General features: G+C 45.4%; 1 protein-coding gene across 1 annotated transcript in view; it reads right to left on the reverse strand.

Annotated features, from left to right (window-relative positions):
* exoc6b (exocyst complex component 6B) overlaps positions 1 to 18,580 on the reverse strand; it is a 178,021-nt gene that overhangs the window by 119,309 nt on the left and 40,132 nt on the right. The window contains exon 7 of the mRNA XM_055911912.1: positions 10,938 to 11,120. Within this exon, the coding sequence (XP_055767887.1) occupies positions 10,938 to 11,120 (183 nt within the window). The remainder of the gene's footprint in view (positions 1 to 10,937; positions 11,121 to 18,580) is intronic.

An 18,580-nucleotide genomic window follows, 5' to 3' on the forward strand; every position in this document is an offset into this window, starting at 1 on the left:
CTTTTGGATGAATTGGTGCCCAAATTAAACGGGCTCGTACTCTGTCCTAGATCATATAATATGCATATTATTATTACTATTGGATAGAAAACACTCTGAAGTTTCTAAAACTGTTTGAATTATATCTGTGAGTAAAACAGAACACATATGGCAGGCAAACTTCACTTGTTTGGAAGTGAAAATTCTGAAATGGGTCGCTGTGAAAGGCATCGCATATTTAATTATCCTATATTTATGGATCTGTATGCACTTCATACGCCTTCCACTAGATGTCAACAGGCAGTAGAACGTGGAATGAACCGTATAGCTTGATGTGGGACCGGATGAGAGCCAATGGAGTGACTGGTCAGGCATATTGCCAGTTCTTGGCCACGCACACTACGCATGTGATGTCCTTGTCTGCAATGCGTTAGATAGACATGAAGAAATGCTCCGTCTGGGACGTTATTGGATATATATGAGAAAAACATCCTGAAGATTGATTCTCAACTGAGTTTGACCAGTTTATTCGATTTGTAATATAATTTTTAAGTTTTCGTTCATTAGCGTAAAGTTCGATGGACACGTGAACTACTCATGCTAGCCAAAGTCGCTAATTCGACAGAAGTAAATGGACATAAAACAAAAAAACGATTTATTGTGGAACTAGGATTCCTGGCACTGCATTTTGATGAAAGATCAAAGGTAAGGGAATATTTATGATGTAATTTCGTATTTCTGTAGACTCCAACATGGCTGAGAATGGCTGAGCACTGTCTCAGATTATTGCATGCTGTGCTTTTTACTAAAGTTATTTTTTAAATCTAACACAGCAGTTGCATTAACCAGTGTATCTTTAAGTATATGTTAAACATGTACCTTTCATCAAAGTTTATGATGAGTACTTCTGTATTTCACGTTGCTATCTGTAATTACTTTCGCTATTTTGGAGCCATTTCTGAACATGGCGCCAATGTAAAACCACGATTTGTGGATATAAATATGCACATAATCGAACAAAACATAAATGTATTGTATAACATGATGTCATATGACTGTCATCTGATGAAGTTGTTCAAAGGTTAGTGATTAATTTTATCTCTATTTGTGGGTTTTGCGAAAGCTATCTTTTCTGTGAAAAAATGGCAGTGTGTTTTTGGATATTGTGGTGAGCTAACATAAATATATGTTTTTGCTGTAAAACATGATTTTTTTTTTTTTTTTTTTATTATTTTTTTTTTTTTTTAAATCGGACATGTTGGCTGGATTCACAAGATGTTTATCTTTCATTTGCTGTATTGGACTTGTGATTTCATGAAATAATATTATATTATATCCCTGTGGCGCTATGCTAGGCTATGCTAGTCAGCGTTTCTGATGAAAATGATCCCGGATCCGGGATGGGATCCAGAAAGGTTTTTAACTAGCTAACGTTGGCTCGCAGGCTATTTAGCTAACGTTAAGTGACGTGTGTACAACACCTGTTGAATATGGCCGGTGTCAGTAAACGTCTACAAAAAAGCGTAATCAATCGAGCCTTGAAATTAAATTGTTGCCAGCAGAGCTGGTTAGGCTGTTTTCATGTTATCCAGAGGTAAACAAATCATCGGCCAGAGCGTCAAGTGTGCGCTTCGAGAGCGAAACGAGATGGGTGGGACTAAAGATTAGGGTGAGGGTGTGAACGATGCTGAATGGGTGTAGACAAAGAAGAGCTCTTCACTAGATACCAAAACATTCAAAGGGCGATTTTCTCAAAAGTGAGTTTACAAGTTGATCAACTTTCAAAGCAGAATTACTCTCCCCATTGTTTCTCAAATGTAGTGTATGATATACCATATGGTAGCTCTGAGTCGCTACTTTTACCTAATGTAAACACAATTTCAAATTTAGCTACATAAGACCGAATCCAGATGGTGAGTCACATATGGGGAATAGGGTGCAATTTGGGACACAGACCAAGAAGCATTTTAGAGCCAAGAACTTCAGAGAAAGAATGTATACCTACTCTGGTGAGCTTTGGATGGAGGGATGAGAGAGGAAGGGATTGAGGGAAGGGAACGTTCTAGAGAGATATGGGTAGGATGAGAAACAGGGTTGGAACGAGGGATGAAACAGAGGGATATAGAAAGACAGGAATTGAGAAAAAAATGGGTCTGAACACAATAATGGAGGGAGGAAATGTTCTAGAGAGAGATCTGGGAAGAATGCGAAACAGGGTTGGAAAGAGGGATGAAGACAGCGAGGAAGAGTGGAAGGAGAGAAGAGGAGACTAGACTTATGTCTGTCAGTCAGGACAGGGGAGGTAGTAGGAAAAATACAGCAAGTCAATACAACTTGAGCAAGTCAACATCTAACATTAAAGAAGTCTTGAGGTATTGCTCACCTGTGGTAGAGTACCTTATGATAAGCTGTAGACCACACTATCTACCAAGAGAGTTCTCATCTGTATTATTCGTAGCCGTCTATTTACCACCACAAAACGAAGCTGGGACTAAGACCGCTCTCAACCATCTCTATACGGCCATAAACAAAGAAGAAAATGCTCACCCAGAAGCGGCGCTCCTAGTGGCCGGGGACTTTAAGGCAGGCAACATAAATCAGTTTTACCAAATATTTACCATAATGTCACATGTGCAACGAGAGAAGGAAAAAAACTCTAGACCACCTTTACTCTACACACAGAGAAGCATACAAAGCTTTCCCTCGCCCTCCATTTGGCAAATCTGACCATAATTCTATCCTCCTGATTCCTGCTTACCAGCAAAAATAAAAGCAGGAAGTACCAGTGACTCGCTCAATATGGAAGTGGTCAGATGACGCAGATGCTAAACTACAGGACTGGAATATGTTCCAGGATCCATCCAATGGCATTGAGGAGTATACCACCTCAGTCATCGGCTTCATCAATAACTGCATCGACGACATCTCCCCCCCCCCCCCCCCCCCCCCCGCCCCCCCAGTGACCGTACGTAAATATCCCAACCAGAGGATTACAGGTAACCTCTTCATTGAGCTAAAGGCTAGAGCTTTCAAGAAGCGGGAGACTAATCCGGACACTTATAAGAAATCCCGCTATGCCCTCAAGACGAACCATCAAACAAGCAAAGCGTCAATACAGGATTAAGATTGAATCGTACTACACTGGCTCTGATGCTTATCGGATGTGGCAGGGCTTGAAAACTATTACGGACTACAAAGGGAAACTCAGACGCAAGCTGCCCAGTGACGCGAGCATACCAGACGAGCTAAATGCCTTTTATGCTCGCTTCGAGGCAAGCAACACTGAAGCATGCACAAGAGCACCAGCTGTTCTGGATGACTGTGTAATAACGCTCTCGGTAGCAGACGTGAACAAAATCTTTAAAACAGGTCAACATTCACAAAGCCACTGGGCCAGACGGATTACCAGGGCGTGTACTCAAAGCATGCACGGACCAACTGTTAAGTGTCTTCACTAACATTTTCAACCTCTCCCTGGCCGAGTCTGTAATACCTACATGTTTCAAGCAGACCACCATAGTCCCTGTGCCCAAGGTAGCAAAGGTAACCTGCCTAATTGATTACCGCCCCGTGGCACTCACATCGGTAGCCATGAAGTGCTTTGAAAGGCTGGTCATGGCTCACATCAACAGTATCATCCCGGACACCCTAGACCCACTCAAATTCACATACCGCCCCAACAGATCCACAGATGACACAATCTCAAGCACACTCCACACAGCCCTTTCTCACCTGGACAAAAGGAACACATATGTGAGAATCAGCATTCAACAACATAGTGCCCACAAAGCTCATCACTAAGCTAAGAACGCAGGGACTAAAACACCTCCCTCTTCAACTGGATCCTGGACTTCCTGACAGGACGCTCCCAGGTGGTAAGGGTAGGCAACACGTCTGCCACGCTGATCCTTAACACCGGGGTCCCTCAGGGGTGTGTACTTAGTCCCCCTCCTGTATTCCCTGTTCACCCACGACTCCATGGCCAAAAATGACTCCAACACCATCATTAAGTTTGCTGAGGACACAACAGTGGAAGGCCTGATCACTGACAACGATGAGACCGTCTATAGGGAGGAAGTCAGAGACCTGGCAACAACCTCTACCTCAATGTGAGCAAGACAAAAGGAGCTGATCATAGACTACAGGAAAAGGAGGGCCATACAGGCCCCCATTAACCCCGACGGGGCTGAAGTGAAGCGGATCGAGAGTTTCAAGTTCCTTGGTGTCCACATCACCAACAAACTATCATGGTCCAAACATACCAGGACAGGAGTGAAGAGGGCACGACAAAACCTATTCCCCCTCAAAAGACTGAAAATATTTGGAATTTGGCCCCTAGATCCTCAAAAGGTTCTACAGCTGCACCATCGAGAGTATCCTGACCGTTTGCATCACCGCCTGGTATGGCAACTGCTCGGCATCCGACCGTAAGGCGCGACAGAGGATAGTGCGAACGGGCCAGTACATCACTGGGGCCAAGCTTCCTGCCATTCGGGACCTACACAATAGGCGGTGTCAGAGGAAAGCTGATAAAATTGTCAGTGACTCCAGTCACCCAAGTTATAGACTGTTCTCTCTGCTATCGCACGGCAAGCGGTACCGGAGCACCAAGTCTAGGTCCAAAAGGCTGAACAGCTTCTACCTCCAAAGCCATAAGACTGCTTAACAATTAAGAAAATGGCCACTGGATAATTTACATTGACCCCCCCCCCCCCCCCTCCCTTTTGTACACGGCTACTACTCGCTGTTAACAGTTCAAGGCTTTTTCCCGTTTTTTTTCCTGATTCACTGCAATGTGATTATTTTGCTTTACCAAATTCATATCATATGACTTATTTTAAACTGAGGGATTTCTTTCCCTTTGTTTCTATTTGTATTTATTTTTTGTTAGTTGAACATAGTCACTTCACCCCCACCTACATGTTCAGATTACCTCAACTAGCCTGTACCCCTGCACACTGACTCGGTACCGGTGCCCCCTGTATATAGAGTCTCGTTATTCTTATTGTGTTACTTTTTATTTTAGTCAACTTGGTAAATATTTTTCTTCACTCTTCTTGAACTGCACTGTTGGTTAAGGTCTTGTAAGTAAGCATTTCACGGTCAAGTCTACACTTATTCGGCGCATGTGACAAAATAAAGGTTTGGTTTGATTTTGATGTAGTAGGAAAAATACAGCAAGTCAATACAACTTGACCATTTGACCTTCTCTAAAGGGTAGTGGGGTTGACTGGGTCACTACACTAGTGGGCATTGGGGACGCTTGTTCTGAACAATCACATAGACAAACAGACCCCATCCTGTCTACAGCTCTGTGGAATACCGTTTCTTAGCTGTTACAAAAGCAAGTTGGAAGACAATACAAGGCTTTCATGTAGTGACCTAGGAACCACCACCAGTTCAGAACAGCACTGCCTTGGGACAGGAGGGGAAACACACACAATAAGAAAACAAACACAGTGGAATGGGTTTTTTTTTGGGTGGGGTGGGGGGGGTTGGAGTCATTTAACAACCCCAGGGAAAGGGTCAACGGTCAGTCAAGGCTAGGGCAGAGGTAGGTGGGGATTATGGGAAATAACAAGGCGTTAAGAACAGGGTGAAACAGGGGGTTAAGAACAGGGTGTTAAGAACAGGGTGAAACAGGGGGTTAAGAACAGGGTGAAACAGGGTGAAACAGGGGGTTAAGAACAGGGGGTTAAGAACAGGGGGTTAAGAACAGGGGGTTAAGAACAGGGGGTTAAGAACAGGGTGAAACAGGGTGAAACAGGGGGTTAAGAACAGGGGGTTAAGAACAGGGGGTTAAGAACAGGGGGTTAAGAACAGGGGGTTAAGAACAGGGGGTTAAGAACAGGGGGTTAAGAACAGGGTGAAACAGGGGGTTAAGAACAGGGTGAAACAGGGGGTTAAGAACAGGGTGAAACAGGGGGTTAAGAACAGGGTGAAACAGGGGGTTAAGAACAGGGTGAAACAGGGGGTTAAGAACAGGGTGAAACAGGGGGTTAAGAACAGGGTGAAACAGGGGGTTAAGAACAGGGGGTTAAGAACAGGGGGTTAAGAACAGGGGGTTAAGAACAGGGGGTTAAGAACAGGGTGAAACAGGGGGTTAGGGTCAGAAGGTAGCGACCAGGGGTCAGAAGGTAGCGACCAGGGGTCAGATGGTAGCGACCAGGGGTCAGATGGTAGCGACCAGGGGTCAGATGGTAGCGACCAGGGGTCAGATGGTAGCGACCAGGGGTCAGAAGGTAGCGACCAGGGGTCAGAAGGTAGCGACCAGGGGTCAGATGGTAGCGACCAGGGGTCAGATGGTAGCGACCAGGGGTCAGATGGTAGCGACCAGGGGTCAGATGGTAGCGACCAGGGGTCAGATGGTAGCGACCAGGGGTCAGATGGTAGCGACCAGGGGTCAGATGGTAGCGACCAGGGGTCAGATGGTAGCGACCAGGGGTCGATGGTAGCGACCAGGGGTCAGATGGTAGCGACCAGGGGTCAGATGGTAGCGACCAGGGGTCAGATGGTAGCGACCAGGGGTCAGATGGTAGCGACCAGGGGTCAGATGGTAGCGACCAGGGGTCAGATGGTAGCGACCAGGGGTCAGATGGTAGCGACTAGGGGTCAGATGGTAGCGACTAGGGGTCAGATGGTAGCGACTAGGGGTCAGATGGTAGTGACTAGGGGTCAGAAGGTAGTGACCAGGGGTCAGATGGTAGTGACCAGGGTCATGCCTTTGTTATTTAGGTTGTCAAAAACAGCTGGAAGGAGATCACAGAAGAGGTGCCACCCTGCCCTAGCGTCCCCCTTCCATCCTCTTCCTCCGCAGCCCTTACCCTTTGTTCTCCCTCCCTCCGCAGTCTCTTTCCCTAGCCTTGACTGAGCCCTTACCCTTTCTTCTCCCTCCCTCCGCAGTCTCTTTCCCTAGCCTTGACTGAGCCCTTACCCTTTCTTCTCCCTCCCTCCGCAGTCTCTTTCCCTAGCCTTGACTGAGCCCTTACCCTTTCTTCTCCCTCCCTCCGCAGTCTCTTTCCCTAGCCTTGACTGAGCCCTTACCCTTTCTTCTCCCTCCCTCCGCAGTCTCTTTCCCTAGCCTTGACTGAGCCCTTACCCTTTCTTCTCCCTCCCTCCGCAGTCTCTTTCCCTAGCCTTGACTGAGCCCTTACCCTTTCTTCTCCCTCCCTCTGCAGTCTCTTTCCCTAGCCTTGACTGAGCCCTTACCCTTTCTTCTCCCTCCCTCCGCAGTCTCTTTCCCTAGCCTTGACTGAGCCCTTACCCTTTCTTCTCCCTCCCTCTGCAGTCTCTTTCCCTAGCCTTGACTGAGCCCTTACCCTTTCTTCTCCCTCCCTCTGCAGTCTCTTTCCCTAGCCTTGACTGAGCCCTTACCCTTTGTTCTCCCTCCCTCCGTCTCAAACTTTATATACTCTTCCTGCCTTACCCTAGGCCAACTTCTCAGCCTGGCACGGGAAGAGGTGTCCTGCCTACCTCTCACCTCTGCCATCTCTCTTTCCGGCTCGGACCAACAGGCTCCAGAGCCAGCTTCTACCCCCCCAAACCATAAACCTTAATGAATGGTTACCCAGACTAGCTTCACTAGCCGGTAAACCAAAACCTCTGTACTTTTTCAATACTAATAAAAAAGCATTAACTGGCACACACCCAGATAAAATGATTTAGTTTAGAGGTGCTGACTAACAGTGAATATTGTAAGCTATAAAAACAAAGATTCACACACTATGTATAAAACTCCCAGTAATTTATTGGGTAAAAAAAAACAAAAAACGTTTTGGCATCACTGTTTTGGCCAGCCTTCTTCTGGAAATTAAATGAAAAAAATAAATGTATGTTGATGTTAATTTTATGCTAATCCCAATCATAACATCCTACTATATTCAACATGATGTAAACTAATGCTAATGCTAACCATAGCCTACTATATTCAACATGATGTAAACTAATGCTAACAGCCTCCTATATTCAATTTGTAAACTAATGCTAATGCTAACAATAGCCTACTATATTCAATATGCTGTAAACAAATGCTAACAATAGCCTAATAGATTTAATATGTAAACTAAAGCTAATGCTGACAGTAGCCTACTATATTCAATATGATGGAAACTAAAGCTAATGCTGACAATAGCCTAATATATTCAATATGATGGAAACTAATGCTAATGCTAACAGTAGCCTACTATATTCAATATGATATAAACTAATGCTAATGCTAATAGTAGCCTACTATATTCAAGATGATGTAAGCTAATAGTAGCCTACTATATTCAATATGATATAAACTAATGCTAATGCTAACAGTAGCCTACTATATTCAATATGATATAAACTAATGCTAATGCTAATAGTAGCCTACTATATTCAAGATGACGTAAGCTAATGCTAATAGTAGCCTACTATATTCAAGATGATGTAAGCTAATAGTAGCCTACTATATTCAATATGATATAAACTAATGCAAATGCTAATAGTAACCTACTATATTCAAGATGACGTAAGCTAATGCTAATAGTAGCCTACTATATTCAAGATGATGTAAACTATTGTCTTAATAGTATCACTCAATTAATTCTAATCAACCTAACAATTATGACACACCCCTCATTGTCATTGGTTGCACTAAAATTGCACTATTGTGTGTAAATAACCTGGTTCAGCATTCATGACGTCATCCTGAAGAAGACACAGTGATGGTGAAACGCTGGTGTTTTATACACAGTGTGTTTTTATAGCTTACAGCTTTTTCAATACGAGAACATGAAAAACGGGTCGGGTACGAGAATTTTTGTTACTTTCTGTACTGTCAAATGTGTCTCACGGATCAACTCTGTCTATCGGCGCAGCCGGAAATGGAAGGGAACAGATTGCTTGTCATCTGTAGCCCCATGAAATCAGCCAAAACCAGCTCAATAAATCAATGCACACCCTCCTATTGTATTTGGCGCATTGACAAATAAAATTTGATTCGATTCCCCTGCCCTCTCCCCTGGCCTCGGCCATCGCCCTCTCCCCTGGCCTCGGCCATCGCCCTCTCCCCTGGCCTCGGCCATCGCCCTCTCCCCTGGCCTCGGCCATCGCCCTCTCCCCTGGCCTCGGCCATCGCCCTCTCCCCTGGCCTCGGCCATCGCCCTCTCCCCTGGCCTCGGCCATCGCCCTCTCCCCTGGCCTCGGCCATCGCCCTCTCCCCTGGCCTCGGCCATCGCCCTCTCCCCTGGCCTCGGCCATCGCCCTCTCCCCTGGCCTCGGCCATCGCCCTCTCCCCTGGCCTCGGCCATCGCCCTCTCCCCTGGCCTCGGCCATCGCCCTCTCCCCTGGCCTCGGCCCGCCCATCGCCCTCTCCCATCACCCTCTCATGTGACGCCGTAGCCAGTATACACCTCAAAATAGTCCTAATTCATCTAAAATACCTACAGAAATCTACCATTAATCTTGATGTTGTTACCGAGGAGATCTTTTTTTTTTTAACACTTAACTAAGACGTTTGGTGCATATTTGTCAAGTGGTGAAGTGCAGTTGTAAGATTACTGCTGCCAAACAGGAGAATGCCCTGTCTCAGTCCTGGCACAGGAAAGAGGGAGAACGCAAAGACAGAGAAGGGGGGGGGGTTCTCAAGGGGGTAACAGAAGTTTAAAAGGAGGGAGCAGATGGAGAGGTGAAGGGCATGAGAGCGACAGTGTTGGAGGGGTCACCAAGTAGACCAAGGTTTTGATATTGTATTGATCACCGTTTCGTATTGATCACCGTTTCGTATTGATCACCGTTTCGTATTGATCACCGTTTCGTATTGATCACCGTTTCGTATTGATCACCGTTTCGTATTGATCACCGTTTCGTATTGATCACCGTTTCATATTGATCACCGTTTCATATTGATCACCGTTTCATATTGATCACCGTTTCATATTGTATTGATCACCGTTTCATATTGATCACCGTTTCGTATTGTATTGATCACCGTTTCATATTGATCACCGTTTCATATTGTATTGATCACCGTTTCATATTGATCACCGTTTCATATTGATCACCGTTTCGTATTGATCACCGTTTCATATTGTATTGATCACCGTTTCGTATTGTATTGATCACCGTTTCATATTGATCACCGTTTCATATTGATCACCGTTTCGTATTGTATTGATCACCGTTTCATATTGATCATCGGTTCGTATTGATCACCGTTTCATATTGATCACCGGTTCGTATTGATCACCGTTTCGTATTGATCACCGTTTCGTATTGTATTGATCACCGTTTCGTATTGATCACCGTTTCATATTGATCACCGTTTCATATTGATCACCGTTTCGTATTGTATTGATCACCGTTTCGTATTGATCACCGGTTCGTATTGTATTGATCACTGTTTCATATTGATCACCGGTTCGTATTGTATTGATCACCGTTTCATATTGATCACCGGTTCGTATTGTATTGATCACCGGTTCGTATTGTATTGATCACCGTTTCATATTGATCACCATTTCGTATTGTATTGATCACCGTTTCGTATTGATCACCGTTTCGTATTGTATTGATCACCGTTTCATATTGATCACCGTTTCGTATTGTATTGATCACCGTTTCATATTGATCACCGTTTCATATTGATCACCGGTTCGTATTGTATTGATCACCGTTTCATATTGATCACCGTTTCGTATTGTATTGATCACCGTTTCATATTGTATTGATCACCGTTTCATATTGATCACCGTTTCATATTGATCACCGTTTTGTTCCATATTGTATTGATCACCGTTTCATATTGATCACCGTTTCATATTGATCATCGTTTCACATTGTATTTTAATGTTGTGCTGCTGTGATCAGGGCAGCCTTCTGAATGAGATCCTGGTCTCAATGGGTTTTCCCCTGAAAAAATAAAACTCACACACTAAGGCACACAAACCCCCCCCCAGAGACACGCACACAAACAATCCCCAAACAAGTACCTCATCTTCATCCTCCTCATCCTCTACATCCAGTACTCCAGAGTCTTGTTCAGACATTGGGCTGCTGCCCTGTCCGTCAATGTCAGTCCCCGCCCCTAGTCCCGCCTCCTTCCTCAGCCGTCGACCAACCGCAGCTCTCTGTTGGAGTGACACAGCGCTGTCCAGAGAGCGCTGGACCTGGGCCTGGTACAAACAGACACACACAAATGTAAATAAACACACACAACAATCTTCAAGATACAAAACAGTTGACAGATTACATCACCCATCATCCTCTCTTCCATTTCACCTCAAAACAAACAAAACATCCTCTTTCTACCATCCTCCACTCTTCCCAATACTCCAACCATCCAACCATCCTCTCTCTACCATCCTCCACTCTTCCCAATACTCCAACCATCCTCCACTCTTCCCAATACTCCAACCATCCTCTCTCTACCATCCTCCACTCTTCCCAATACTCCAACCATCCTCTTTCTATTCATCCTCCACTCTCCCCAATAATCCAACCATCCTCTTTCTACCATCCTCCACTCTTCCCAATACTCCAACCATCCTCTTTCTACCATCCTCACTCTTCCCAATACTCCAACCATCCTCTTTCTACCAACCTCCACTTTTCCCAATACTCCAACCATCCTCTTTCTACCATCCTCACTCTTCCCAATACTCCAACCATCCTCGTTCTACCAACCTCCACTCTTCCCAATACTCCAACCATCCTCTTTCTACCATCCTCACTCTTCCCAATACTCCAACCATCCTCTTTCTACCAACCTCCACTCTTCCCAATACTCCAACCATCCTCACTCTTCCCAATACTCCAACCATCCTCACTCTTCCCAATACTCCAACCATCCTCTTTCTACCAACCTCCACTCTTCCCAATACTCCAACCATCCTCCACTCTCTCTACCATCCTCCACTCTCTCTACCATCCTCCACTCTCTCTACCATCCTCCACTCTCTCTACCATCCTCCACTCTCTCTACCATCCTCCACTCTCTCTACCATCCTCCACTCTCTCTACCATCCTCCACTCTCTCTACCATCCTCCACTCTCTCTACCATCCTCCACTCTCTCTACCATCCTCCACTCTCTCTACCATCCTCCACTCTCTCTACCATCCTCCACTCTCTCTACCATCCTCCACTCTCTCTACCATCCTCCACTCTCTCTACCATCCTCCACTCTCTCTACCATCCTCCACTCTCTCTACCATCCTCCACTCTCTCTACCATCCTCCACTCTTTCTACCTTCACCCCCCCCCAAACCCTCTTCAATTCCAATAGTTTTCTTTATATTTCCCAAGGAACAGAGCAAAGTTCGGCTGATCCTTAGAGAAGAAACAGAACGGTGACGGTAGAAAGGTCTGAATAGGTTGGAGAAATATACAGCTAAACAGAAGCTTCTATAATGGCAACGCCTATGTCACGGTCTACGTCAAGGCTTTTGTCAACGTTAGAAGTTCGATAATTAAGTAACTTCAATTGACTGAGTGTCAACAAGGGAATTCCCATGGTTAAGAAGGGGAGACTCCATCTCTGTATCTCTCAGTGTCCCTCGCTCGCCACATAACCAAGTCATTAAGCCCTGTCAAGTGGTTAAATAGGTAGGAACCTTTGTTTGGTTCCTCTTTGTTTCCTAGAAGGACCCGAGTTCGGCGTTGCACTTCAACCTAACCTCAAGTGTGTGGATGTGCGTCAGAGAATGCTCAGAATGTTCCACAGGCGACAGCTGCAGGTCAAAAAGCTGACCGCTAAACTTTTGTGGTCGGCTACTTAATGACGCGTTGTTGGAAAACAGAGAACTAACTAGAGTCTCCTAGCTGGTTACTGACGTCACTAAATATGATGTTGGAGAACAGAGAACTAGAGTCTCCTAGCTGGTTACTGACGTCACTAAATATGATGTTGGGGAACAGAGAACTAGAGTCTCCTAGCTGGTTACTGACGTCACTAAATATGATGTTGGAGAACAGAGAACTAGAGTCTCCTAGCTGGTTACTGACGTCACTAAATATGATGTTGGAGAACAGAGAACTAGAGTCCCCTAGCTGGTTACTGACGTCACTAAATATGATGTTGGAGAACAGAACTAGAGTCTCCTAGCTGGTTACTGACGTCACTAAATATGATGTTGGAGAACAGAGAACTAGAGTCCCCTAGCTGGTTACTGACGTCACTAAATATGATGTTGGAGAACAGAGAACTAGAGTCTCATAGCTGGTTACTGACGTCACTAAATATGATGTTGGAAAACAGAGAACTAACTAGAGTCTCCTAGCTGGTTACTGACGTCACTAAATATGATGTTGGAGAACAGAGAACTAGAGTCTCCTAGCTGGTTACTGACGTCACTAAATATGATGTTGGGGAACAGAGAACTAGAGTCTCCTAGCTGGTTACTGACGTCACTAAATATGATGTTAGAGAACTAGAGTCTCCTAGCTGGTTACTGACGTCACTAAATATGATGTTGGAAAACAGAGAACTAACTAGAGTCCCCTAGCTGGTTACTGACGTCACTAAATATGATGTTGGAGAACAGAGAACTAGAGTCTCCTAGCTGGTTACTGACGTCACTAAATATGATGTTGGAAAACAGAGAACTAACTAGAGTCTCCTAGCTGGTTACTGACGTCACTAAATATGATGTTGGAAAACAGAGAACTAACTAGAGTCTCCTAGCTGGTTACTGACATCACTAAATATGATGTTGGAAAACAGAGAACTAGAGTCTCCTAGCTGGTTACTGACGTCACTAAATATGATGTTGGAGAACAGAGAACTAGAGTCTCCTAGATGGTTACTGACGTCACTAAATATGATGTTGGAGAACCGAGAACTAGAGTCCCCTAGCTGGTTACTGACATCACTAAATATGATGTTGGAAAACAGAGAACTAACTAGAGTCTCCTAGCTGGTTACTGACGTCACTAAATATGATGTTGGAGAACAGAGAACTAGAGTCTCCTAGATGGTTACTGACGTCACTAAATATGATGTTGGAGAACAGAGAACTAGAGTCTCCTAGCTGGTTACTGACGTCACTAAATATGATGTTGGAGAACCGAGAACTAGAGTCCCCTAGCTGGTTACTGACATCACTAAATATGATGTTGGAAAACAGAGAACTAACTAGAGTCTCCTAGCTGGTTACTGACGTCACTAAATATGATGTTGGAGAACAGAGAACTAGAGTCTCCTAGCTGGTTACTGACGTCACTAAATATGATGTTGGAAAACAGAGAACTAACTAGAGTCTCCTAGCTGGTTACTGACGTCACTAAATATGATGTTGGAAAACAGAGAACTAACTAGAGTCTCCTAGCTGGTTACTGACGTCACTAAATATGATGTTGGAAAACAGAGAACTAACTAGAGTCTCCTAGCTGGTTACTGACGTCACTAAATATGATGTTGGAAAACAGAGAACTAGAGTCTCCTAGTTGGTTACTGACGTCACTAAATATGATGTTGGAGAACAGAGAACTAGAGTCTCCTAGCTGGTTACTGACGTCACTAAATATGATGTTGGAAAACAGAGAACTAACTAGAGTCTCCTAGCTGGTTACTGACGTCACTAAATATGATGTTGGAAAACAGAGAACTAACTAGAGTCTCCTAGCTGGTTACTGACGTCACTAAATATGATGTTGGAAAACAGAGAACTAGAGTCTCCTAGTTGGTTACTGACGTCACTAAATATGATGTTGGAGAACAGAGAACTAGAGTCTCCTAGCTGGTTACTGACGTCACTAAATATTATGTTGGAAAACAGAGAACTAACTAGAGTCTCCTAGCTGGTTACTGACGTCACTAAATATGATGTTGGAGAACAGAGAACTAACTAGAGTCTCCTAGCTGGTTACTGACGTCACTAAATATGATGTTGGAGAACAGAGAACTAGAGTCCCCTAGCTGGTTACTGACGTCACTAAATATGATGTTGGAGAACAGAGAACTAGAGTCCCCTAGCTGGTTACTGACGTCACTAAATATGATGTTGGAGAACAGAGAACGAGAGTCCCCTAGCTGGTTACTGACGTCACTAAATATGATGTTGGAGAACAGAGAACGAGAGTCCCCTAGCTGGTTAGTGATGAGGAAAAGGGCAGGGGGAGGAGACAAAGAAAGGGGGATGATGGTAAAGGGGACAAGGACAGACTGAGTAAAAGTGGGACACCTGTCTGTTTTTCTGACAGGGAATTATTTGTCAAATAAGGAGCTTTGCGAGACAAGACACTCATCACACTGTGTGTGTGTGTGTGTGTGTGTGTGTGTGTGTGTGTGTGTGTGTGTGTGTGTGTGTGTGTGTGTGTGTGTGTGTGTGTGTGTGTGTGTGTGTGGTAACTAGATACAGGTGGTCAATCTTGTTCCACTCCATAGACAGAGAAATGTGAGACGTGAGACGTACTACTGAAAATTCACCAGCAGAACTGAACTTTCTCCTACTGAACTTAGAGGGGAAAAAAGAACGAACAGAGAGAGAGAACAGCGAACAGAGAGGAGAGAGAGAACAGAGAGGAGAGAGAATGAAGAGACAGTCACTGCATGTCAGAGAGATGAAATTTGAGGAGAGGAGGAGGAGGAAACCTTCCAGGAGAAGGACAAGGAGATGACAGAACTGATGAAGACAAAAAAAAAGAAGGAATTAAGAGCAAGTGAGTGAAGAAGGGAAAAGACGTGTGCATAATTTGGACATGAGCGCTCCAGTTCGATCCCCCACCCCTCCTCCCTCGTCTGAACCCCTCCTCCCTCCTCTCCTCCTAGTAGACAATAGCCCCATTATGAGAAGGCCTAAATGGACGCTACTATTTATTTTCAGAAGCTATGTCCCAAATGACACCCTGTTCCCTATATAGTGCACTACTTTAGACCAGGGCTGGCACCCTATTCCCTATTTTAGTGCACTACTTTAGACCAGGTCTGGCACCCTATTCCCTATATAGTGCACTACTTTAGACCAGGGCTCTATGGGGTAGTTAGAGGAATTAAAACAATTATAGAAAATCAGAGTCAGTCCATCCATCCCTGTGTGTGTGTGTGTGTGTGTGTGTGTGTGTGTGTGTGTGTGTGTGTGTGTGTGTGTGTGTGTGTGTGTGTGTGTGGACGAACAACCTACTGCTATTAGTGGTCTGGTATGATGGGGAAGTGATGGAGTGACAGGAAAGCAGACAGATGGTGAAGGAATGGAGAGGTAGAGGAGAAAAGAAGGAGAAGGAAGGAAGAGAGGACAAGAGCCCCAAAGAAAAGAGAGAGTGGCCTCAAACACACACACACACACGCACGCGCGCGCGCAAGAGAAAAGAGAGAGCGTAGTCCTAGACATATGGAATCGAGCAGTTCTATTTGAGCTATTCTGAGGTTACTAGAGTTTAACGGTTGGTCTCCAACCACAGAGCCAAGATTCCACTACAGCTACAGATCCAAATGGCCCTCTATTCCCTATATAGTGCACTACTTTAGACCAGGGCTGGCACCCTATTCCCTATATAGTGCACTACTTTAGACTACTATATAGGGAATAGGGTTCCAGGCCTGGTCTATAGTAGTGCACTATATAGGGAATAGGGTGCCAGCCCTGGTCTACAGTAGTGCACTATATAGGGAATAGGGTGAGCAGGGTCTCTAACGGGTCAGGATGTGTGTGTTGAACAGGGTCTCTAACGGGTCAGGATGTGTGTTGAACAGGGTCTCTAACGGGTCAGGATGTGTGTTGAACAGGGTCTCTAACGGGTTAGGATGTGTGTTGAACAGGGTCTCTAACGGGTCAGGATGTGTGTTGAACTGGGCCTCTAACGGGTCAGGATGTGTGTTGAACAGGGTCTCTAACGGGTCAGGATGTGTGTTGAACAGGGCCTCTAACGGGTCAGGATGTGTGTTGAACAGGGTCTCTAACGGGTCAGGATGTGTGTTGAACAGGGTCTCTAACGGGTCAGGATGTGTGTTGAACAGGGTCTCTAACGGGTCAGGATGTGTGTTGAACAGGGTCTCTAACGGGTCAGGATGTGTGTGTTGAACAGGGTCTCTAACGGGTCAGGATGTGTTGAACAGGGTCTCTAACGGGTCAGGATGTGTGTTGAACAGGGTCTCTAACGGGTCAGGATGTGTGTTGCACAGGGTCTCTAACGGGTCAGGATGTGTGTTGCACAGGGTCTCTAACGGGTCAGGATGTGTGTTGAACAGGGTCTCTAACGGGTCAGGATGTGTGTTGAACAGGGTCAGGATGTGTGTTGAACAGGGTCTCTAACGGGTCAGGATGTGTGTTGAACAGGGTCTCTAACAGGTCAGGATGTGTGTTGAACAGGGCCTCTAACGGGTCAGGATGTGTGTTGAACAGGGTCTCTAACGGGTCAGGATGTGTGTTGAACAGGGTCTCTAACGGGTCAGGATGTGTGTTGAACAGGGTCTCTAACGGGTCAGGACGTGTGTTGAACAGGGTCAGGATGTGTGTTGAACAGGGCCTCTAACGGGTCAGGATGTGTGTTGAACAGGGTCTCTAACGGGTCAGGATGTGTGTTGAACAGGGCCTCTAACGGGTCAGGATGTGTGTTGAACAGGGCCTCTAACGGGTCAGGATGTGTGTTGAACGGGGTCTCTAACGGGTCAGGATGTGTGTTGATCAGGGTCAGGATGTGTGTTGAACAGGGTCTCTAACGGGTCAGGATGTGTGTTGAACAGGACCTCTAACGGGTCAGGATGTGTGTTGAACAGGACCTCTAACGGGTCAGGATGTGTGTTGAACAGGGTCTCTAACGGGTCAGGATGTGTGTTGAACAGGGTCTCTAACGGGTCAGGATGTGTGTTGAACAGGGTCTCTAACGGGTCAGGATGTGTGTTGAACAGGGTCTCTAACGGGTCAGGATGTGTGTTGAACAGGGTCTCTAACGGGTCAGGATGTGTGTTGAACAGGGTCAGGATGTGTGTTGAACAGGGTCAGGATGTGTGTTGAACAGGGTCTCTAACGGGTCAGGATGTGTGTGTTGAACAGGGTCTCTAACGGGTCAGGATGTGTGTGTTGAACAGGGTTAGATTAAGGCTAAAAGGAATACTTCCTAGTTTTACTACAATTAATGCTGCAGCTATTTCTACCGTTAGTCCTCTACCGACACCTAGAGGATGAGAGGGGAATTGCACCAGAGAATACTTGAACGGTGCTGTGGACACGTATGTAGGATCCCTCTCTCTCTGCCTTTCACTATCCCACTCTTCTCACCCTTCATCTCCCTCTGCAACCACCTTATTTAGCCCATAATGCTGTCCACAAACACACACACTCTCTCTCTCTACAGCTAAACACACACACAACTGTCGCTAGTGTGTGTGTGTGTGTGTGTGTGTGTGTGTGTGTGTGTGTGTGTGTGTGTGTGTGTGTGTGTGTGTGTGTGTGTGTGTGTGTTGTTGGCTGGGCTATACAGGAAACCTTGTTTAGAGCCCTTTTATCAGGACAATATGTTGAGAGAAGTACAACACTGGTTCACTAACCGCCGTCCTCTTTACTTTGTCTCTGTTAATCAGATGCAGGTGTAGTCTTTACCAAGCCATTTCTGGAGAGACGCACACACTGCGGGAGACACTAATACTTCTATCGACACATACTTCAACTGTCCTTCTGTTCCCCGAGGCCAAGTGGAGA

Source organism: Salvelinus fontinalis, unplaced genomic scaffold (genome assembly GCF_029448725.1).
Source record: "Salvelinus fontinalis isolate EN_2023a unplaced genomic scaffold, ASM2944872v1 scaffold_0106, whole genome shotgun sequence".
In the NCBI taxonomy this organism is placed as follows: Eukaryota; Metazoa; Chordata; class Actinopteri; order Salmoniformes; family Salmonidae; genus Salvelinus; species Salvelinus fontinalis.